This window comes from Pristiophorus japonicus, chromosome 13, assembly GCF_044704955.1.
Source record: "Pristiophorus japonicus isolate sPriJap1 chromosome 13, sPriJap1.hap1, whole genome shotgun sequence".
Lineage (NCBI taxonomy): Eukaryota > Metazoa > Chordata > Chondrichthyes > Pristiophoridae > Pristiophorus > Pristiophorus japonicus.
In genome coordinates, this window is record NC_091989.1 from 9,751,221 (window position 1) to 9,775,934 (window position 24,714).

At 46.3% G+C, this 24,714-nt stretch overlaps 1 protein-coding gene across 1 annotated transcript in view; it reads left to right on the forward strand.

Moving 5' to 3' along the window:
• Positions 1–5,970: 5,970 nt before the first annotated feature.
• Positions 5,971–24,714, forward strand: part of itih2 (inter-alpha-trypsin inhibitor heavy chain 2) — an 81,460-nt gene continuing 62,716 nt past the window's right edge. The window contains exons 1-4 of the mRNA XM_070898377.1: positions 5,971–6,102; positions 7,987–8,064; positions 15,258–15,299; positions 17,334–17,506. Coding sequence (XP_070754478.1) covers positions 5,971–6,102; positions 7,987–8,064; positions 15,258–15,299; positions 17,334–17,506 — 425 coding nt within the window. The remainder of the gene's footprint in view (positions 6,103–7,986; positions 8,065–15,257; positions 15,300–17,333; positions 17,507–24,714) is intronic.

A 24,714-nucleotide genomic window follows, 5' to 3' on the forward strand; every position in this document is an offset into this window, starting at 1 on the left:
CTCATCATTTTCTATTCTAAATCATTCTTTGCTACAAAGAAAGACTTGCATTTATATAGTGCCTTTCACGACCACCCCAAAACGCTATACAGCCAATGAAATCCTACTTGAAACGTAGTCACTGTTGCAATGTAGAAACACGGCAGGCAAATTTGCACACAGCAAACTCCCACAAACAGTAATGTGGTAATAACCAGAATATCAGTTTTAGTGATGTTGATTGAGGGATCAATATTGTCCAAGACACCGGGGATAACTCCCCTGCTCTTCTTCGAAATAATGCCATGGGATCTTTTACATCCACCTGATAGAGCAGACGGGGCCTCGGTTTAACATCTCATCCGAAGGACTGCACCTCTGACAGTGCAGCGCTCCCTCAGCACTGCACTGGAGTGTCAGCCTGAATTTTGTGCTCAAGTTCCTGGAGTGGGACTTGAACCCACAACCTTCTGACTCAGAGGCGAGAGTGCTGCCCACTGAGCCACGGCTGACGAGGATATCACATCTGTGGAACTCTTTATTTTCCTCAGACCTCCCTTCCTCCTACAATCGACAAGTTTCTAAACCCAAGCTTGACTTCTCCTAATCATTACTTCATCACTTACTTTGTCTTTTCTCTGCCTCCTTTCAGTCTTGGTGGTGACCAGCATTATGGATCTTGGCTCTACACCTGGGTTTCTCAATTTAAATATGCTCTCTATTACCATTTGGAGTAGATGCCTGCAATCGTAGCAATTGGCACATTTTTCCTGCTCATTCCATTTTTTTAGGATGAAATATTTTTCTTATGTATTAATGGGATGTCGGTGCACTAAAGTTGTGTTTGATGCCCGTTTGAAGTTACCCTAAGAAGGTGATAGTGGGTCTTCTTAATTGCTCATTGTGCTCCTTGTATATTGCACGAGTTAGAAAAAGCCATAAAACAGCTTAAGAACAACAAGGCTACGGGTGCGGACGGAATCCCTGCTGATGCACTGAAGTATGGCGGAGAGGCACTGCTGGCGCGAATACACGACCTCATCTCCCTCAGCTGGAGGGAGGGGAGCATGCCAGGGGATCTCAGAGATGCCGTAATCATGACCATCTTTTAAAAAAGGGGACAAGTCTGACTGCGGCAACTACAGAGGAATCTCCCTGCTATCAGCCACTGGGAAAGTCGTCGCTAGAGTCCTCCTCAACCGTCTTCTCCCTGTGGCCGAGGAGCTCCTCCCAGAGTCACAGAGCGGATTTCGTCCCCTACGGGGCACAACGAACATGATTTTGCAGCGCGACAGCTGCAGGAAAAATGCAGGGAACAGCGCCAGCCCTTATACATGGCGCCTTCGACCTTACAAAGGCCTTTGACACTGTCAACCGCGAGGGTCTATGGAGCGTCCTCCTCCGTTTCGGATGCCCCCAAACGGTCGTCACCATCCTCCGCCTGCTCCACGACGACATGCAGGCCGTGATCCTTATCAATGGATCCATCACAGACCCAATCCACGTCCGGACCGGGTTCAAACAGGGCTGCGTCATCGCCCCAACCCTTTTCTCAATCTTTCTCGCCGCCATTCTCCACCTAGCAGTCAACAAGCTCCCCGCTGGAGTGGAATTAAACTACAGAACCAGTGGGAAGCTGTTCAACCTGCGCCGTCTCCAGACCAGGTCCAAGACCACCCCAACCTCTGTCATCGAGCTACAGTATGCGGACGACACCTGCGTCTGCGCACATACAGAGGCTGCACTCCAGGACATAGTCGATGTATTTACTGAGGTGTACAAAAGCATGGGCCTTACGTTAAACATCCGTAAGACAAAGGTTCTCCACCAGCCTGTCCTCACCGCACAGCATTGCTCCCCCAGTCATCAAGATCCATGGCGCAGCCCTGGACACCGTGGACCACTTCCCATATTTCGGGAGCCTCCTTTCAACAAGAGCAGGCATCGACGACAATATTCATTACTGCCTCCAGTGCACCAGTGCAGCCTTCGGCCGCCTGAGGAAAAGAGTGTTTGAAGATCAGTCCCTCAAAACTGCCACCAAGCTCATGGTCTACAGGGCTGTAGTAATACCCGCCCTCCTGTATGGCTCAGAGACATGGACAGTAGACACCTCAAGTTGCTGGAGAAATATCACCAACGATGTCTCCGCAAGATCCTGCAAATCCCTTGGGAGAACAGGCGCACCAACATCAGCGTCCTCATTCAGGCTAACATCCCCAGCATTGAAGCACTGACCACACTCGATCAGCTTTGCTGGACAGGCCACATTGTTCGCATGCCAGACATGAGACTCCCAAAGCAAGTACTCTACTCGAAGCTCCTTCACCGCAAACGAGCCATTGGTGGGCAGGGGAAACGTTACAAGGACACCCTCAAAGCCTCCCTGATAAAGTGAGACATTCCCACTGACACATGTGAATCCCTGGCCCAAGACCGCCCTAAGTGGAGGAAGTGCATCCGGGAGGGCGCTGAGCACCTCGAGTCTCAACGCCGAGAGCATGCAGAAATCAAGCGCAGACAGCGGAAAGAGCGTGCGGCAAACCAGTCCCCACCCACCTTTCCCTCAACGACTATCTGTCCCACTTGTGACAGGGTCTGTGGCTCTCGTATCGGACTGTTCAGCCACCAAAGAACTCACTTCAGGAGTGGAAGCAAGTCTTCCTCGATTCCAAGGGACTGCCTATGATGATGATGATGATAGACCAGCATATGAGAGAGAAAGCAATAGAGGGTTATGCTGATAGATTTAGATGAGGAAAGACTCACTAGGATGTATTTACTAGGATGATACCAGGAATGCGAGTTTATACCTATCAGGAAAGGATGAACACTCTCTTCTCTTGAAAAGAGAAGGCTGAGGGGTGGCCTAATAGAGGTCTTTAAAATTATGAAAGGTTTTGATAGACACACAAAGGGTGTTTCCACTTGTGGGGAAGAGCAGAACTAGAGGCCATCAATATAAGATAGTTACAAGAAATCAAATAGGGAATTCAGAAGAAACTTCTTTACCCAGAGAGTGGTGAGAATGTGGAACTCGCTACCACAGGGAGTGGTTGAGGCGAATAGTATCGATGCATTTAAGGGGAAGTTAGACAAGCATATGGGGGAGAAGGGAATAGAGGGTTATGCTGATAGATTTAGATGAGGAAAGACAGGAGGAGGCTCGAGTGGAGCATAAACGCTGGCATGGACTGGTTGGGCCGAATGGCCTGTTTCTATGCCGTATATCCGATGTAATCCTATGTAATCCTATGTGGTGATAGTGATCCCATGACGGTATACGGTACAGGATTTTAACCCATGGACGATGCAGCAATGGTGATATACGACAAGTCTGGATGTATGGGTGTGACGGAGAGGAACTCGGAGGTAATGGTGTTCATACGATGTTGCTGCTCCTGTGGTAGAAATGGCAGTGCTGGGAGGCACTGTCAAAATAAGCTTTTAGTATGCATTGGATATCTAGGAGAGGTAGATGGAGACATGGCTTTTAGTGGCTGCCAGAGTTTGTTGATAACTGCAAACTGGCAATAGCCCAGTTTCAGGACAGTTTACTCCCCAAATAAATTTAGTATTGATTCAACTCTAGACAGAATTTGTTAATAGATATTGGTAAACTCTAAACTCAAGAGTTTATCTGCAACAGGACCTGCCATCAATCCAAGTCTCCCACATGGAGACAATGGGAAGCCACCAGGTGAATGAGTGGAAACCAAGGCACTTTTAAGTGAAATGTAGTGGAAGCGTGTGGAGTGAATTAACTTTTTATTATGTAATACTTTTCCATATCTCTGTTGGTCGGAGCATAAACCAGGAAATAGTGGGGGCTTGTAAAAAGGGAACAGCAATAATCATGGGTGATTTTAACCTCCATATTGATTGGACAAATTAAATTGGTCAGGGTAGCCTTGAGGAGGGGTTCATAGAGTGCATAAGGGATGGGTTCCTTGAGCAGTGTGTAACAGAACCAACCAGGGGGCAGGCTATCTTAGATCTGGTCCTGTGTAATGAGACAGGATTAATAAACAATCTCCTGGTAAAGGATCCCCTCGGAATGAGTGACCATAACATGATTGAATTTCAAATTCAGATGGAGGGTGAGAAAGTTGGATCTCCAACCAGCGTACTAAGCTTAAATAAAGGAGACTATGAAGGTATGAGGGCAGAGTTGGGTAAAGTGGACTAGGAAAATAGATTGAAGTGTAGGACGGTTGATGAACAGTGGTCTACATTTAAGGAGATATTTCACAACTCTCAAGAAAAATATATTCCAGTGAGGGGGAAAGGGTGTAAGAGAAAAGATAGCTATCTATGGCTAACTAAAGAAATAAAGGACGGTATCCAATTAAAAACAAGGGCATACAAAGTGGCCAAAACTAGTGGGAGGATAGAAGACTGGGAAGCTTTTAAAAGCCAGCAAAGAAGGACTAAAAAAATCATTAAGAAAGGGAAGATAGGCTATGAAAGTAAACTAGCGCAAAATATAAAAACAGATAGTAAGAGTTTCTATAGGTACATAAAAAGGAAAAGAGTGGCTAAAGTAAATGTTGGTCCCTTAGAGGACGAGATCAGGGAATTAGTAATGGGGAACATGGAGATGGCAGAAACTCTGAACAAATATTTTGTTTCAGTCTTTACGGTAGAGGACACTAACAATATTCTAACAGTGGCTAGTCAAAAGGCTATGGGGGGGAGGAACTTGACACAATCACAATCACTAAGGAGGTGGTACTCAGTAAGATAATGGGACTAAAGGCAAATAAATCCATTGGACCTGATGGCTTGTATCCTAGGGTCTTAAGAAAAGTAACGACAGGGATTGTGGATGCATTGGTTGTAATTTACCAAAATTCCCTGGATTCTGGGGAGGTCCCAGCAGATTGGAAAACTGCAAATGTAATGCCCCTATTTTAAAAAGGAGGCAGACAAAAAGCAGGAAACTATAGACCAGTTAGCCTAACATCTGTGGTTGGGAAAATGTTGGAGTCCATTATTAAAGAAGCAGTAGCAGGACATTTGGAAAAGCAAAATTTACGAAAGGATATATTGGCTTTGGAGGCAGTTCAGAAAAAGTTCACTAGGTTGATTTCGGGGATGAGGGGATTGGCTTAGGAGGAAAGGATGATTGGGTAGGAATTCATTGGAATTCAAAAGAATGAGAGGTGATTTTATCGAAATGTATAAGATTATGAGGGGTCTTGATAGAGTGAATGCAGAGAGGATGTTTCCACTGATGACGGAGACCTGAACTAGAAGGCACAGTCTTCGAATAAGGGGCCGCCCATTTAAAACAGGTGAGTAGGAATTTCTTCTCTCAGAGGGTTATAAATCTGTGGAATTCGCTCCCTCAGAGAGCTGTGGAAGCTGGGACATTGAATAAATTTAAGACAGAAATAGACAGTTTCTTGAACGATAAGGGGATAAGGGGTTATGGGGAGCGGGTGGAGAAGTGGAGCTGAGTGCATGATCAGATCAGCCATGATCTTATTGAATGGCGGAAAAGGTTCAAGGAGCCGTATAGCCTGCCCCTGCTCCTATTTCCTATGTTCTTATGTACGATCCAAATGGCCCTAAAACCATTAGAACATCTCATGAGCAATGATGAGTTCTATCTGGCTACCTTCTTCATTAATTACTTGGCATGCAACTTTATTACTTACACTTGTGCACGAAGTGCAATGAGATTCCCTCACCAGCACAGATAGTTTTATTTTTTTTCAATCTCATAGTTTCGAATGAAACGCAATAACGAGGGGCCTACAGAGTAAAAGAGAGGGGAAAAACTAGATCATCAGGTTTTCAGCGGTTATCATCCAAAGGTCCAGAGAACAGCATTCTGTTTACACAACCTCCACGGCCTATTTGCAAGTTTGGTAACATACTCAGTGCAAATATTGACCGTATCTCAGGGCAAAGTATTCAGTGGACTCAAGGAAGGAACTTCAAATGTAACTTTCCCTGTTGGTTTTTGCCTGAATAGTTCTAAGTATGTGTGGTGTCGGCAGCATCGGTGTGGGAGCATCAGGCAACATGAAACACCTTGTCCTCTTCATCTGTCTCTTGGCCATCCCTGAGATACGAAGTCTTGAATTTATTGCAGGCGACTTTTCCGATCTGAGTGTAAGTGCTTGGTGCCGTGTTTGCACATTTTGTTTCATGTTCTGAAAAGCTTTAATTGTGAATTGAACACAGCAAGCTTAAAGGTTCCATGGGCTCGCTGCGATCTGAATTAATTTTACAAAACTAGAAGGTACATAAATGAAGCCTTTTCTCTATGACTATTTTTAGAACATAGGAGCAGTAGTAGGCCATTCGGCCCTTCGAGTCTGCACCGCCATTCAATATGATCATGGCTAATCATCTATCTCAACACCATATTCCCACTTTTCCCCCATACCCCTTGATGTCTTTTGTGTCTAGAAATCTATCCATCTCCCTCTTAAATATATTCAATGACTTGGCCTCCACAGCCTTCTGTGGTAGAGAATTTTGCTTTAAGTGAGGATGCAGTGTCTTAAAGGGACATTGTACCCATAATCCAATATTACTTTGATTAAGGTCATTTTGCAATAACTTGTTTGTATCATAGCAACAAAATACTAAAATAATCAAATAAATATATATTATTGGATCGCGTTATATTTTTTATTCCTGAGGTGCCTGGGGTTTGTCATGGGCTCCTGCAATTACATTTTGTTTTGTGGTGGAGCAGGATCGAAGGACCGTATGGCCTATTTCGTATATCCGTATGTACCTATGGTGGACACACCTCAGAAAGCATGTTGTACCAGGCACTTGTGGTACATCCGACAGCCTTGGACGGGGCTTTGTGATGTTATCCACTCTGATACCATGTAGTGGATTGAAAGGTTGTATCCCGTGCTGCATCCAACTAGGGCCATTAACAGAGAGGCCGCGAGCAGGTAATCGGATATGATTTGATGCCTCGCTATTTTGGCTCAGTAAAAGAGATCACCTTGGAGACTGGCTGTTCATCAGGAGTGCCACAATTCAACGCTGGATATTTTATTTTCACACAGGCCAACCTCTGAGCCATCAGGATGTCATTTAATTTAAGCATGAGCTAAATCCAGGCAGAAATGATGGCTTGGCATGGATCGGGAAGGGAAATCAGAGGGCGAGTGAGTCAAAGAGCAACAACGGAGAGGGTTTCGAGCAAGTTTTCCAGCCCGCTGTTTGCGCTGGGAGTGGAAAAGTGGGGGGAAAATTAAAATGAAATTGCAAATAAGGGAATCACTATCCAATTTAGTCCACATGCCCAGACCCTATACTGGATACAAATGGGAAATAATATATTTGAGACACTGTAGGCTAGGGCTTTCCACTTCTGCAATCACCAGCCTTCCATTTTCATCCACTGAAGTGAATGGGTGTAAAAACGTTTCACTTCTTTTTTTAGCTTTAGAAATACTTCTAACTTTATCCCCAGGAGGGACAACCCATTTCTACAAGGCGTTGACTCATCAGAAAGAAAGAACTTGCATTGATCCAGAACCTTTCACACCACCCCCCACCCCCCCGCCCCACTCCCTCCCCCCCACGCCCCCCCCCCCGCCCCACCCCACCACCTTCCCCATTCTCGTTGGGCTTGGGGGGGCTAAAATTGGAGCTTTATAGAGCAGGGTAGTGGCATACAGGTCCGATTTCTTCTCCAAATTCCACTGAGGTATGCTCGCCTCCAAGATGGACAGACGTTACCTCTGGGTGTTGAAATAGAGGCAACATAGCTGCCAATTTAACCCCCCGACTTTGGGAGGTTCTTGCTACGGGCAGGAGAAGGGTGCATAAATATGCAACGGCCTGGGTCCTATCAAGCAAATAGCATATCACAAAAATACATTTTGCTGTGTGCTGAAGTCCAACCATGCTGTACTATAGTTGTGATATTAAATTAACAATGTGTTCATGGGACCTGACCTTAATTAATGAAAGACCCATGTTGTTGCTCGACCTCAATAACAAACTTACTTCTTTCTGTACCAGCACATTGCAGTTCCTGTGCCTGGTGAGGTTAAAGATGGTCCTCCTGCAAACATAAACACTTACGAAAGACGGCATAAGGTATGGCTCAATCATTTCATTATGACAGGCGCTTACTATATTGGCATCTGAAGTGTCTGGGTGGATCAATATCTGCTGAAGTTGAGTGCACTAATCACTCAGGAAGTTAAAAAATGTCTGATGCAGTTCAAAGATTTTCATTAACTCTCTGAGGAGGATAATGGCTCAGTGCCACAGTGTGCAGTTACATCGGAATGCTTTCAAAAGAAAAACTTGCATTTATATAGCGCATTGCATGACCACCAGACATCTCAAAGCGCTTTACAACTAAGGAAATACTTTTGGAGTGTAGACACTGTTGTAATGTAGGAAACACAGCAGCCAATTTGTGCACAGCAAGCTCCCACAAACAGCAATGTGATAATGACCAGATAATCTGTCTTAACAATGTTGATTTGAGGGATAAATATTGGCCCAGGACACCAGGGATAACTCCCCTGCTCTTCTTCTAAATTTTGCCATGGGATCTTTCACATCCACTTAAGAAAGCAGAACGGGCCTCGGTTTAACATTTCATCTGAGAGACAGCACCTCTGACAGTGCAGCACGCCCTCAGCACTGCACTGGAGCATTAGCCGAGATTTACAGCCTCAAGTCCCTGGAGTGGGATTTGAACCCACAACTTTCTGGCTGAGAGGCAAGAGTGCTACCCACTGAGCCACTGGCTGACACTTTGCTTTTAAAAAGAATATAATTATGATATGGCTACACACAGGCACCAGGGAAATCATTCCTCCCAGATGTCCACTAAGAACATAAAAAGTAAAATTACATTCGTTTCCACGACAGGTTAGTAGTGTGTGTCTAGTAGGGTGTTTCTGTATCTTTTCAATGTTCCTATCCTTTACCCCCTGCTTGCTACAAGGTGTTGATTCATAAGAAAGAAAGAACTTGCATTGATATAACGCCTTTCATGACCTCAGGACGTCCCAAAGTGCTTTACAGCCAATGAAGTACTGTTGAAGTGTAGTCAATGTAGGGAAACGCAGCAGCAAATTTATGTACAGCAAGGTCCTACAAACCGTAATAAGTTAATAGAAACATAGAAATTTACAGCGCAGAAGGAGGCCATTTCAGCCCATCGTGTCCGCGCCGGCCGACAAAGAGCCACACGGCCCTGGGTCAGCAGCCCTGAAGGCCACATATAAACCTATGAACAATGAACAACGGCGGAAAAGTAAAGAGCACCCAGCCCAACCAGTCCGCCCAACACAACCGCGACACCCCTTGCCATGCGATCCCCTGGGAGAGGCAAAAAAAAAACAGATAAAAACCCAGGCCAATTGGGGAAATAAATCTGGGAAAATTTCTCTCCGACCCATCCAGGCAATCGAATGGCCAGATCACCCTTTTTGCTTTAAGTGATGTTGGTCGAGGGATAAATATTAGCCGGGACGCCGGGGAGAACTCCCGTGCTCTTCTTTGACTCGTAGCGAGAGGGCTACGGCTGAGCCAAGGCTGACTCGTGCTGCTGTACAGTTCCCCGAGTGCTATCAGCTCACTCTTACAATCTTGCTAATGTGTGGCCTTTGATGATGAGCATCAGCGGGTTATTCAATTGCAGCTGCGTCACTTCTCAGCCAACACCCCAACACCACATGCATGTGCCTCCAGGAGAGGTCGCTGGATGAAGATCAGGAGCAGGAACTCTGTCTGACTAGTTCGCCTCCTGACTGAAAGCCACTCGAAGCAATGGTTGTATGTACCCCTTGCCGCCACCCTCGCTGAAATTAATTAACTTAGGAGAGACGTGGAGACCAACATAGCCTCGCTGGGCCTTCAGGGATAATTGGAATGGTTTAATGATGGGAATGAGCTGGTGCAGCAGCTTCTGAAGAAGATCGTTGCTTTAGAACCCGTGATTTCAGACAGCGTGATTTATTTGTCTTCCTCTGGATTTATACATTTATATAAATTAAATTTAATGAATTTTTTGGACAAATATTTGATTCTGTCTAGGTGCACATTCAAAATGTAAATTGATTTTGATTTTATTCAAATGGCACAATCATTTTTCTTACCAAATATATAATAACTGCGTTGTTCATTGAAAATAACCTCTGAAGGAGGGCAGGTCGATAATTCATAGGGCTGAAGAGCGAGTGTTAAGTTGGCCTAATTCACTGATAATTTACTTGTCTGTAAATTACAGAGCCTGGTCATATATCTTGTTTGAGTTCATAAACGCAATCAATGTTTCTGTAATGATTTGGACAGCATATTGGCTTTATGCTGTAGATATATTCTGTCGTCTTCTTTCGTTTGGAAGCAGCAAACCAAATCAAATGTCAATATCCACGTTGGATATCCAGGCCAAAGCTTCCGGTGTAACACGTGGATGATGACAGCCTTCTCGCGGTCCACCCTATTACATGATCTTAGCTCTTGCCGTCTCACAGGATACCAAACTTGTCGTTAAATCAACCTCCCGGTGACAGCAGCACACCCAGCAAAAAGAATGGTCCCCTCCAAAGAAAACCGCATGTCGGCCCAGCCATCTGATTATGCCAACTTAACATCGAAGGCATCTCTCGTTCAAAATGCGAAGACCCTTGAAAGATATTTTCTGTGGAAAATTCTGTTACATTCTCCATGATACTATATAGCCGTGTGGCATTTGGTCAGTCCATTTCATCTGAAATTGCGGTTTAATGCCAGGGAAGGATGAGAGAATCCCATCTATGCTGATTCCCCATTGTCCCATGAATAAACACAGATAAATATAACACACACTGGGGGAGGGCAGGGGGGAAAGGTTTGCAAGCCTATAGGGAACAAGCAGGGGATGGGACAAATTGGATCAAATATTCAAATTAGCATCTTGGGATCTTTTACATCCACTTGAGAAAGCAGAGAGGGGTCTCAGTTTAACAGCACTTCCAAAAGATGGCACCTCTGACAGTGCAGTCCTCCCTCAATACTGCTCTGGGAGTATCAGCCTAGATTTTTTTGTGTTCAAGTCACTGGAGCAAGACTTGAACCCACAGTCATCTGACTCAAAGGCACAAATGCCACTCACTGAGCCACACTTAAGTACAAGGAGTTTGTGTAGTCTGAACCCAGTTCCTAGTGAATTTATTTACAGACATAAATAGCTCCATAATTTTGTACAAATTAGCTCTAAAGTTAATAATCTTGTCAGAGGGCAAGATAGAGGGTAATACTGGAAATGAAATAATGTTCTCCATGGGTGCTGAACTAAGCTGTGCAGTCAGGCACGTTGCTAGGGAGAGTAAAAGATTTGTGCTCAGCATTTGTCCTTTTCTGTATCTAACCTGGGAGTGATTGCTCGATGAGGGAAATGGGAATCAAGTGGGAAAACGTACTCTATTATCCAACACCAACAGCCTGTAACTTTATGAACACAAAAAATTGCCATATCTTTATTTTGTTAACTTTCCTTCAGTTAAGGGCGAAGTGTGTAACATGAATATGAATCAACTAATATTAAGGAGAAGCAGTATATTCATATCTTAACAGGATCTTCAAAGGTCCACACTTCAGCTTGCATTGATGAATGGGAAAAGTGTTAAGAAGGTTAATTCCTCATTGCAGTGAAAATGTCAGTTTTGATTCCCAGATAACACATCCAAGTTGTCAATGTTTAACTCTGTTTGATGTAGGTCAAGAGAGAATGCAGATTCTTGCTGTGTTCCTGAAACAGGAAAAGCAAAGTTTTGTGATTTCAGTTATGCGTAACTTTTTTTTTCTTTTGTGCACGTACGCAATCCGTTCGGCTTCCAGACTTTGCGACGTGTCTCATCATCATCATAGGCAGTCCCTCGAAATCGAGGAAGACTTGCTTCCATTCTAAAAGTGAGTTCTCAGGTGACTGAACAGTCCAATACGGGAATTACAGTCTCTGTCACAGGTGGGACAGACAGTGGTTGAAGGAAAGGGTGGGTGGGGAGTCTGGTTTGCGGCACGCTCCTTCCGCTGCCTGCGCTTGGTTTCTGCATGCTCTCGGCGACAAGACTCGAGGTGCTCAACGCCCTCCCGGATGCTCTAACTGTTGGTTGACTGATGTGATTTATCAAAGATATGTGAGGGTTTACGGCCTTGCCGATGGACAGATAGAGAGGAGGAAAACAGGACAAATGCAAATAGCCAATGTTGTTTTTGACAACTGTGAACTAGAATAGCGTGTATCTCAGAGATAAGGGTTTGAATCTGAATTGAAAACTTTGGAATGAAAGTCTCCTCTGTTGTCGGTTAAGAGCTCTGAGTGAAGTTAGTTTGGACAATTGTTGACAGATGAGAAAAGAGAAGAAAGACTTGCATTTATATAGCGCCTTTCATGACCAACAGATGTCTCAAAGCGCTTTACAGCCAATTAAGTGCTTTTGGAGTGTAATCACTGTTGTAATGTAGGAAACGCAGCAGCCAATTTACGCACAGCAAGCTCCCACAAACAGCAATATGATAATGACCCGATAATTTGTTTTGTGATGTTGATTGAGGGTTAAATATTGACCAGGACACCGGGGATAACGCCCCTGCTCTTCTTCGTAATAGTGCCATGGGATCTTTTTCGTCCACTTGAGAGAGCCTCAGTTTAACGTCTCATCCGAAAGACGGCACCTCCGACAGTACGGCACTCCCTCAGCATTGCACTGGGAGTGTCAGCCTAGATTTATGTGCTCAAGTCCACAGCCTAAAACAGGCTTCGCTGGTCTTAAATCACCATCACCACAAACAAAATGGGCCAGAGATTGCTAGAGCAGGGCAGTTTGCGTTGTGCGCCATAAGTTAGACTTTCTTCCTGCACTTTTCAGCGCGAATATAATTTGCGCCCTAACTTCCTGGAAGTGCAAACTGATAACGGCGAGGGCAAACGGGCACCTGGGACTTCAGTGAATGACAGGACTGACAGTGTATCTCCTTCACTAATGAGATTTAAGAATTGAGAAAGAAACAGAGAAAGATGGAGATGGGGGTTAATTAGAAATCAGGCACAGAAAGAGAAATAAAGAGAGGGAAAGAAAGATTGGATTAAGAGAGAGAGAGAAAAAAGAATGGACAATGAAGAAAAAATGTTAAAGTTTAAAATTTGAAATTTTTCAAATCTCTTAAGAATTGACAATATACAGGAATGAAACTCAACAGTTTAAATTGTTCCCTTTCTAGGCCGGAGAGATTGACTGGCATTTCATTAAATTATCACATCATTTAAAGGGTATTACACTGTTAATTTATTTTATTTATTCGCTCATGGGATATGGGCGTCGCCGGCAAGGCCAACATTTATTGCCCATCCCTAATTACCCTTGAAAAGGAGCTGGTGAGCCGCCTTCTTGAACTGCTGTTTTTTGCGGCAGTTTGGTACAACTGAGTGTCTCGCTGGGCCATTTCAGATGGCAGTTAAGAGTCAACCACATTGCTGTGGGTTTGGAGTCACATATAGACCCAGACCGGGTAAGGGTGACAGATTTCCTTCCCTAATGGACATCAGTGAACCAGATGGGTGTTTACTACAATCTGGTAGTTTCATGGTCACCATTACTGACACGAGCTTTTTTTTAATTTATTGACTGAAATATAATTAACTGAATTTAAATTCCCCGCCTGGAATTTGAACTCACGTCTCGGGATCATTAGTCCAGGCTGTTGGATTACTAGTCCAGTAACATAACCTCATCATCATCATCATAGGCAGTCCCTCAGAATTGAGGAAGACTTGCTTCCACTCTTGAAATGAGACCTTAGGTGGCTGAACAGTCCAATACGAGAGCCACAGACTCTGTCACAGGTGGGACAGATAGTCGTTGAGGGACGGGTGGGTGGGACTGGTTTGCCGCATGCTCTTTTCGCTGCGTGTGCTTGATTTCTGCATGCTCTCGGCATTGAGACTCGAGGTGCTCGGCATCCTCCCGGATGCAGTTCCTCCACTTAGGGCGGTCTTTGACCAGGGACTCCCAGGTGTCGGTGGGGATGTCGCACTTTATCAGGGAGGCTTTGAGGGTGTCCTTGTAATGTTTCCACTGGCCACCTTTGGCTTGTTTGCCATGAAGGAGTTCCGAGTAGAGCGCTTGCTTTGGGAGTCTCGTGTCTGGCATGCGAACTATGTGGCCTGCCCAATGGAGCTGATCAAGTGTGGTCAGTGCTTCAATGCTGGGGATGTTGGCCTGGTCGAGGACGCTAATGTTAGTGTGTCTGTCCTCCCAGGGGATTTGTAGGATCTTGTGGAGACATCATTGGTGATATTTCTCCAGCGACTTAAGGTGTCTACTCTACATGGTCCATGCTTCTGAGCCGTACAGGAGGGCGGGTATTACTACAGCCCTGTAGACCATGAGCTTGGAGGCAGTTTTGAGGGCCTGGTCTTCAAACACTCTTTTCCTCAGGCGGCCGAAGGCTGTACTGGTGCACTGGGGGTGGTGTTGAATTTCGTCGTCAATGCCTGCTCTTGTTGATAGGAGTTAGGTAATGGTAACATAACCACTATGTTGCCATTATCTAACTTTCTGCGGCAAGTTCAGTGGACAATTATTGTGCCAATCCAGCTAGTTCTTAACAATAACGGGAAGGCCAAAAGCGAGATGCCGTTTATACGAAGCAAGTGGCGGAGCAGCGTAAATCGCCCCACAAGTTCCAGAGATTTGCAAGTCACGACGTACCCCTGAACTTGATGGCCGATTTGCACATTAATAAAAGTGTGCGTCGTCAACTCACTGGTATTATTTCCAGGATGGTTTGGCCTAACACTATTGCAGAAGCAGGGACTGTGGTCTTTTCTTCATGGTAAACTGGCTGAGAAGTGGTTTAGACCAAGCCAGCCATTGCGTCCCTGTACGTTGCCAAAGCCACGTCCTGGTTATCGACCTGAGAGATGCACTTGGGTGCTTCAGAAAAGGAGCCTTCTGCCAATTCAGCCTGGTCAAGACTGACAAAGCCCCACCCTCGCAGAAAGTTTGAACGCAAATGTCAACTTCGGTCTTTGAATCATGAGCCCAGTGCTCCAGCATCATAGCATTTTAATCCATAGAACGGAATCAGCAAAACTAATGCGATATTGTAAAACCTCCCTAACTTCGAGGGTTCATCTGTGAAGGACAAATATTGTTGACAAATAAAAAAACGGATCTTTTTTAATACTTGGCTTAATTCAAATAATACAATGGCATGAATGAGTTAAATTTTCTACACGTGAAGAAACCATTATTTTAATGTTGTTTTATTTCTGTATTTGGCAGAGAAGCGATGACAGCAGCGAGAAGGAGGAGGAGGAGGAGGAGGTGGGGTCACTCTTTTTTTGTTATGATTTAGTGTTTGAAATAGCTGACCCATTTAACCATTATCTATCTACTGATCGTGATGTTTACATGACTAGTAGGTTATTGACGTCTGTCCCTTTTACTGGCAAGTTACTTTTGTAAATAATTTATATGTACGGGTTTCACAAGTTGCTCACTGTCACTGACGGTGGTTCTTTACTGAAAGGTTGGTGGGTCCTTGAAAAAGTCTAAATAACTCCTCACCACAGTTTTCTCCCTGATCGCATATGTGCAATTGGTTATTTCCAGCCAGATTGTTTAAATCGGGTGCCTCGTTCAGAGATCAGGAGATAGTTTTGATGAATGAATGGGTGGATGCATGGGTGAGTAAATGAATGAATGAATCTGGCAGAAACCGAGCATGTCATCATCATCACCATAGGCAGTCCCTCGGAGACGAGGAAGACTTGCTTCCACTCTTAAAATGAGTCCTTAGGTGGCTGAACAGTCCGATACGAGAACCACAGTCCCTGTCACAGGTGGGACAGATAGTCGTTGAGGGTAAGGGAGGGTGGGACTGGTTTGCCGCACGCTCCTTCCGCTGCCTGCGCTTGGTTTCTGCATGCTCTCGGCGACGAGACTCGAGGTGCTCAGCGCCCTCCCGGATGCTCTTCCTCCACTTGGGGCAGTCTTTGGCCAGGGACTCCCAGGTGTCGGTGGGGATGTTGCACTTTATCAGGGAGGCTTTGAGGGTGTCCCTGTAACGTTTCCTCTGCCCACCTTTGGCTCGTTTGCCATGAAGGAGTTCCGAGTAGAGCGCTTGCTTTGGGAGTCTCGTGTCAGGCATGCGAACGATGTGGCCTGCCCAGCGGAGCTTATCAAGTGTGGTCAGTGCTTCGATGCTGGGGATGTTGGCCTGGTCGAGGACGCTAACGTTGGGTGCGTCTGTCCTCCCAGGGGATTTGAAGGATCTTGCGGAGACATCCACGCAAGTTATTTACCCACCCTGGAGCAGCCGGGCGCTGATAGGTGTGCATTTTAACCTGCTCAACCGAGCAGGCGGTAAGGACACCCATCACAGCTAATGGGTTCCAGTGACATCATTGGAACCTGACTGTAATTTTTACTAGCGGCCTCAGTGAGCTTCCCACCAGCGAAGAGAAGCGGGGCCAGAAAAGGCCAAAAGGGCCATTATTTTCTTTATTTAAACTGCTTAACTTTCCTTGTGGGGCCAAGAGGAGCAGATGTGCTCCACCAGGACTTGCTGGGAAAACTGAGACCTTACCTGCCGTCATCGCATCTCCAGCCACCCCCCACTGCCCGCCCCCCCCCCCCCCCCCCCCCGATCACAGGACCCTGTGGAACTGCCCTGCGGCCAGTCCCTCGATTTACCCGTCGCCGGCATCCTCCGGCCCTCCGTACAATTTTCCATTGCTTCCCGCCGGCTTCCCACCTGGGACGTTGGGATGTTGGTCTGGTGGAATTTAAGTGAGGCCCTGTTGTTAAAATCAACTGGGTCTCATGCTGCCGCGGGCAGGAAATTAACTCGCTCGTGCATTTTCCCGCCCGGAAATCCGCCAGCTGTTAAAATCCAGGGTCGATCTTTTGACCTCTGGGACCAAGGTCCAAGTCTGGGCCAAACTTGTTGAGATGAAAATTTCCTGCTATGCCAACTGAGCTTGGCCCACTCTAATTCACTGGGTACAGGGCTACGATACTAAACACCCACAACCTGGCACTAGTTGGGAATCTCATTTAGAAAGTGCGTATGGAGGAGCTGGTCTGGGAAGAGATAGAACTCCCCAGGAGCAGCAGAGGATGCTCTCCTGAGGGCACGAGGCTACCAATTGGCCAGAAAGGTTACAGCTTTTCACTGCATCTCCTCCGTTCTTCTATTCCTGATCTTGTTCTCAACGTGAGATTGGTGCCAAAGGTTGAAAAATCTTCCATTCTCCAGAGAGAAAGTATTTTACTTTAATTTTAAAATTTTACAGGTAATGTCCTGAGTTACAGAATAACAATCTGCTTGTTACAACCCTTTGCTTTATCAAATAGGATCTCACTGACGGGCACATCATCATTCACAGCTACAAGGTTAAATCCATTATCACCTCACGCTTTGCTGAAACCGCCTTCAGCACGAAGGTAGTGAACAAGGAATCGAGTGCACAGAACGTGGTGTTCAACGTACAGATTCCCAAGGGAGCCTTCATCACGAATTTCACAATGTGAGTCCTCAAAGCAAGAGAAACTGTTCAGTTTAATAGCTCCTGGGGGCGGAGGGGGGAGCGGAGGTGGGGGGGGGGAAGGTGGGGGTACTTTCATAAACCGAGAAGATGCACGAAAGGGAGGTTATCATTTTGGGTGAGACCCTTCCCCAGAACTCGTCTTCTCCCCTTCGGAGGCTAAATGACCTGCTTCTAATGCCGATTTTCATCATTGTCAGTTTTTCTTATTTATTTTAACCTTTTCGTCAACCAATTCCAGCCTGTCAGCCCCTGTAAGGGAAAAGATAGGTTAACAGTTTGGGCTGGAACCTCAGGTCGAGGAATAGCCGTTCAAACAGAAATATGTGTAGCTGCGTGTGTGTGTGTGTGTGTGTGTGTCTATGTGTATATATCCCTCTACAATCTCTCGCCGCTCCTTCGCCCCGACCTCGCCGCTCCTGCTGTACCTGCTCCAATCACCGACCTGGACCTTGATGACGTCACTCTTCGCTGCCATCGCCCTCCTGCACCAGCTCGCGCTGTACCTTGCCGTGGTACGCCACCGCGCTGCTCCAGGCCGCCACTCACCGCTCCTTTTATGGCCCCTTGCCACTGGACCAAGACCTCGCTCTGTCAAGCCCGTGTGGTGGCTGGTGTGCAACGGCCACCCCATGTTAAAAAAATCCACGCACAGGCATCTTCCACCCTTCAGGATGTAGTTCGGGATCTGGAATATTAGGTCCTTCATTGAAACACCTGTGAACTCATTCCTTTTTGGCGTGGAAGCAAGTCATCCTCGATACAAGGGACCGCCTATGATGATATATATATGAAAGCAAAATACTGCGGATGCTGGAATCTGTGATACAAACAGAAAATGCTGGAAATATCAACGGGCCAGGCAGCATCTGGAGAGAAACAGTGTTAACGTTTCAGGTCTGTGACCCTTCGTCAGAACAGGTTAGAGTTACCATCACACAACAGTTCAGGAGGGGTTTATCCCAACGTTTCTCTTTCCTCATTGACTCTAAAAGGGATATGGATCTGTTCTGTTGGCACCAGGCTCGCTCACCAAGTCGAGAAATTAATGCAATCTTCATCTTCAAGGCTGGACAGTGGGGGTTAGCAGGCAGTTTGAACAAACCTTATCCTGTCTGCTTCCAAAGTCCACCCATATACATTTTCCAGAGGGGTCCCTGGAGAGTAATCAAGTTCACGAACCTGGGCTGATTTTCCCGTTCTGAGGCCCAATAGACCTGATGGCTTGCATCCTACGGTCTTAAGAGAAGTCATGGCAGGGATTATGGATGCATTGGTTGTAATTTACCAAAGTTCCCTGGATTCTGGGGAGGTCCCAGCAGATTAGAAAACTGCAAATGTAACGCACCTATTTAAAAAAGGAGGGAGACAAAAAGCAGGAAACTATAGACCAGTTAGCCTAACATCTGTGGTTGGGAAAATGTTGGACTCCATTATTAAAGAAGCAGTGGCAGGACGTTTGGAAAAGCAAAATTCGGTCAGGCAGAGTCAGCATGGATTTATGAAGGGGAAGTCATGTTTGACAAATTTGCTGGAGTTCTTTGAGGATGTAACGAACAGAGTGGATAAAGGGGAACAAGTGGATGTGGTGTATTTGGACTTTCAGAAGGCATTTGACAAAGGTGTCACATAAAAGGTTATTGCACAAGATAAGTTCAAGGGGTTGGGAATAATATATTAGCATGGATAGAGGATTGGCTAATGAACAGAGAACAGAGAATCGGGATAAATGGTTCATTCTCTGGTTGGCAACCAGTAACTAGTGGGGTGCCGCAGGGATCAGTGCTGGGACCTCAACTTTTTACAATCTATATTAACGACTTGGAAGAGGGGATGAGTGTAACATAGCCAAGTTTGCTGATGATACAAAGATGGGAGGAAAAGCAATGTGTGAGGAGGACACAAAAAATCTGCAAAAGGACATAGACAGGCTAAGTGAGTGGGCAAAAATTTGGCAGATGGAGTATAAGTGTAAGGTCATGCACTTTGGCAGAAAAAAATCAAAGAGCAAGTTATTATTTAAATAGAGAAAGATTGCAAAGTGCCGCAGTACAGCGGGACCTGGGGGTACTTGTACATGAAACACAAAAGGATAGTCTGCAGGTACAGCAAGTGATCAGGAAGGCCAATGATATCTTGGCTTTTATTGCAAAGGGGATGGAGTATAAAAGCAGGGCAGTCTTGCTACAGCTATATAAGGTATTGGTGAGGCCACATCTGGAATACTGTGTGCAGTTTTGGTTTCCATATTTACGAAAGGATATACTTGCTTTGGAGGCAGTGCAGGGAAGGTTCACTCGGTTGATTCCGGGGATGTTTCCACTGATGGGGTAGACTAGGACTAGAGGGCATGATCTTAGAATAATGGGCCACCCATTTAAAACAGAGATGAGGAGAAATTTCTTCTCTCAGTGGGTTGTAAATCTGAGGAATTGTGAAAGCTGGGACATTGATTAAATTTAAGACAGAAATAGACAGTTTCTTAAACGATAAGGGGATAAGGGGTTATGGGGAGCGGGCGGGGAAGTGGACCTGAGTCCATGATCAGATCAGCCATGATCGTATTGAATGGCGGAGCAGGCTCGAGGGGCCGTATGCCCTACTCGAGGGGCCATATGGCCTATTTCTTATGTTCTTATGTTCTTGAATGCCCAAAGCAAGCCTGCAAATGGACAAATAGCACACCCTTCTGTTCCACATGTGAGGATGTTTAAATATGCAAATCAGGGTCCCGATTGCTATTTTGAACTACAAGTGGGTGGATGCATCCCCTGTTTGACCGAGGCGATGACCAGCCTACGCACTGATCGTTGAGGGGAGCGCTGGTGATTTTTGTGCAAACGTGCTCCTCACTCATTTAATTTCCCTTCATGGAACATTATTGGCACAGAATGGTTTGCTGCATTTGCCTCCATAAATATTATGAGGGGGCTTGAGAAGGTGGATGCAGAGAGGATGCTTCCACTGATGGGGGAGACTAGAACTAGAGGGCATGATCTTAGAATAAGGGGCTGCCCATTTAAAACTTGGATGAGAAATTTTTTCTGAGGATTGTAAATCTGTGGAATTCGCTGCCTCAGAGAGCTGTGGAAGCTGGGACATTGAATAAATTTAAGACAGAAATAGACAGTTTCTTAAACGATAAGGGAATAAGGGGTTATGGGGAGCGGGCGGGGAAGTGGACCTGAGTCCATGATCCGATCAGCCATGATCTTATTGAATGGCGGAGCGGGCTCGAGGGGCCGTATGGCCTACTCCTGTTCCTATTTCTTATGTTCTTATGCTCTTATCATCCCTACTGCTACTTCAGCAGAACTCCACGGTCTGATAATCGAACCAGGGATCTACGATTAACATGGATTAGACGACATAATGTGGTGCCTGTCTTGATGCAGTCATCAGGGAAGCTGATCGGTTCATCCTTGTGGCTGAGAATACACTTGAGTCTATGGAGGGTGTGCTGCATTGTCGGAGGTGCCGTCTTTCGGATGAGACATTAAACCGAGGCCACTCTCAGGCAGACGTAAATGATCCCATGGCAGTATTGCAAAGAAGAGCAGGGGAGCTATCCCACATGTCCTGGCCAATATTTATCCCTCAATCAACATTTTTTTTGAAACAGTTTGTCCGGTCATTATCACATTGCTGTTTGTGGGAGCTTGCTGTGCGCAAATTGGCTGCCGCATTTCCCACATTACAACAGCGACTACATTCCAAAAGTACTTCATTGGCTGTAAAGTGCTTTGAGACGTCCGGTGGTCGTGAAAGGCGCTATATAAATGCAAGTCTTTCTTTCTATGGGGCCAATTTTGGTGCGCTGTGGTAATCGGGCCGATTGCGTGTGCGATCTCGCCACGAGAGCGACGGCAGCAACCAAAGCCACCTGGTCGCTCGGGCCGCGTTAGTATGTGGCCAAACAGCTCAGCCCATCTGGCGTGAGGGGGGTGGGGGAGGGAGGGGGGTAGGAGATCGGCCGGCTCCCACACTATGCCAACTGACAGGACGGATCGGGGAAGGCAATCCTCGGGCGAGTGGGGGTGGCGGGGTGGGGGGATATGCAGGGACGAACGACAGTGCTTTTTGTGGAAGCACATCTCCTCCTCTGGGCCCCAACAGAAAAAGACATACCTGCCATGTACGGAACGGCCTGCGGAAACGCTCCCGTTAAGGACCACTTGTTCGGCCGCTCCACTCCAGCCACGTGTTGCGCACGCCCACACCTTGATCCACGAAAATCACGGTCAGAGTCCTACACCGAGCGTAGAACCCGATTGTAATGTATTTGCTTCATGGGTTCGCTGCTTAAGAATTCATAGCAACACAAATTTGTTTATTAGCAAAAGGTTTAACAATCACACTACACATTACCAGTTCATCCACCAGGCTCACAACCACCTGCCGCATCGTAGATCCCCCGAACCCAACTGGCTGGGGTTTTATTGAGTCTTGTGAACATCACATGACTGGCTAAGCGATTCCCAATTCAACAGCTCTATATCTTTTTTGGGGGCGGGGCGGGAGACAAATTAAACATTAAATCGAGTGCCCCCCGATCTGGGGAACACTCCAGACACTTTTAACTGCCCTTTTTTTTATTTATTTTTTTTTGTTTTTTGGGGGGGTTTTTTGTGTTTTTTTTAATTTTTTGGGGGGGCATTAAAATTATATATTTTACAAGTGCCCCCTATAAAAGGGGAGGGGGGCATTAAAAACCCGGCAATAAAGCAAATTGAACTTTAAAACATATAAAATCAAATTAAAATTTGGTTGCCGGGCGTGATGATGCACTCCAGTCCCTCCGGTGCCCACCTCTCGCGGAAGGCCGCGAGCGTACCGGTGGACACCGCGTGCTCCATCTCCAAGGACACCCTGGCCCGGATGTACGCGCGGAAGAGAGGCAGGCAGTCAGGCTGAACGACCCCCTCGACTGCCCGCTGCCTGGACCGGCTGATGGCACCCTTGGCCGTGCCCAGGAGCAGTCCTACGAGGAGGCCCTCGGACCTACCCGCTCCCCTCCGCACAGGGTGCCCAAAGATCAGGAGCGTGGGACTGACGTGCAACTAGAAATTCAACAGCTCTATAAACCTGTGAGCATATCACAGGGGCATACATTAATTACACCGATCTAAATATTTAAACAGGGCTCCCGCCTGATTCGGCTGGCTATTTTGAGGCCCGCGCAGCAATAATCGAGTCTGGTGGGCCTCTAGCCACCAATGGGCAGGACGCTTCAGAAAATAGGGACGTGACATCAAACAGGCGGCCTGTTTGCTACGAGCCTCGTTCCCGCTATTAGCGGGGGGAGGGGCGGAGGGAGGGGAGGACCAATTTCACCCCCCCCCCATGTGTATCTAAAATTAGTTATTCAATGCATTTAATCATAAACCACAGTTGTAAAGTATGAAAGATTAAGTTCAAAGTAAGTTTTAAAGTTGTGAATTTAAAAAAAATATCTTCTTATCACTGATGATCATTTTACTGAGAAGGTACGATGGTTTCTGTGAAATGGTTGGACTCTGGCACTTTTGTTTTCTGTGTCTATTGGCTCATGTGAATACTCTTGGGGTTGTTATCTTTAGAGTTTGACTGATCAGCACGTCCCCAGTAGATTTTTCTTTTAATTGTTAAAATGCAAGTAGGTTAATAAAAACATATTTTTAAAGGAACTAAAATTATTTCCAAGTAATGTAAACTCTGGGACACGCCGCCTGCTGTATTGGTTCAAAGGCCATTCCCATTCTCCGACAGCCTGTCCGATATCAAGGTCCCTATTTTAACTCAAACTGCCCGGTGGGAACTGGGCGCTGGTGAAAATCGGCTTACCGCCCGCCCCTGCCAGAAACCCACCATCAACGTTCCCTCCAAGCAGTGTACACGTGAAATATCGCGCATGCGCGAAGCTTTGAATGTGCCGCGCAGCCCATTAAAGGGACCGCGCACCCGGAGATAAAGTGAGGGGGGGAGCATTGCCCACCTTCCGTCATTTTAAAGCTGGAGACGACTCAGATCGGAAATGCACCTGCCAGAAACAGTGGCTAGCACACTCGCCTCGGAGTCAGCAGGTTGTGGGCTCAAGTCCCACTCCGGGGACTTGAGCACATAAATCTAGGTTGACAGGGCAGTGCTGAGGGACTGCTGCACTGTTGGAGGTGTCATCTTTCGGATACGACGTTAAACCGAGGCCCCGTCTGCTCTCTCTGCTGGATGCAAAAGATCCCATGGCACTATTTTGGAGAAGAACAGCAGAGTCCTGTCCAGTATTTATCCCTGAATCAACATCATAAAAACAGATAATCTGGTCATTATCACATTGCTGTTTGTGGGAGCTTGCTGTACGCAAATTGGCTGCCGCGTTTCCCACATTACAACAGTGACTCCGTTCCAAAGTACTTCATTGACTGTAAAGTGCTTTGAGGCGTCCGGTGGTTATGAAAGGTGCTTTATAAATGCAAATGATGTTGATTGAGTGATAAATATTGGCCCGGACACTGGGGAGAACTCCCCGATCCAGCACATCTCAGCTCAGCCATGATTCTGTTTATTGTGCTGTGTCAGCTGTGCCTGTTTCACCAAAGCCTTGTATGACCGGTGGGCATCGCAGGACATACACAGCAACATGTGTTGGCAAAGGCTGGTGTAAATAACCGGGTGCATTTTTCAAGGTTAACTTTACTTGTTGGTGGTGCTCTCCCAAAGGAGAGAGGTTGCATTTGGTGTGGACAGGTACCGTCCCCAGGTACGCTTTGCAACTCCTGGCACTGATCCAGTGCACGACAACTGCCACAGTAATTAGGCACATCAATAGGGCATTATTATAGAACTTAAACAAGGGCCAACTCGGCTACCCGTGTCCTAACTCACACCAAGTCCTGCTCACCCATCACCCCTGTTCTCGCTGACCTACATTCGCTCCCAGTTAAGCAACGCCTCGATTTCAAAATTCTCATCCTTGTTTTCAGATCCCGCCAAGGCCTCGCCCCTCCCTATCTCTGTAAGCTCCTCCAGCGCCACAATCCCTCGACATGTCTGCGCTCCTCTAATTCTGCCCTCTTGAGCATCCCTGATTATAATCGCTCAACCATTGGTGGCCGTGCCTTCTGTTGCCTAGGCCCCAAGCTCTGGAACTCCCTCCCTCAACCTCTCGGCCTCTCTTTCCTCCTTCATGCATGAGGTCATGCACTTTGGCAGAA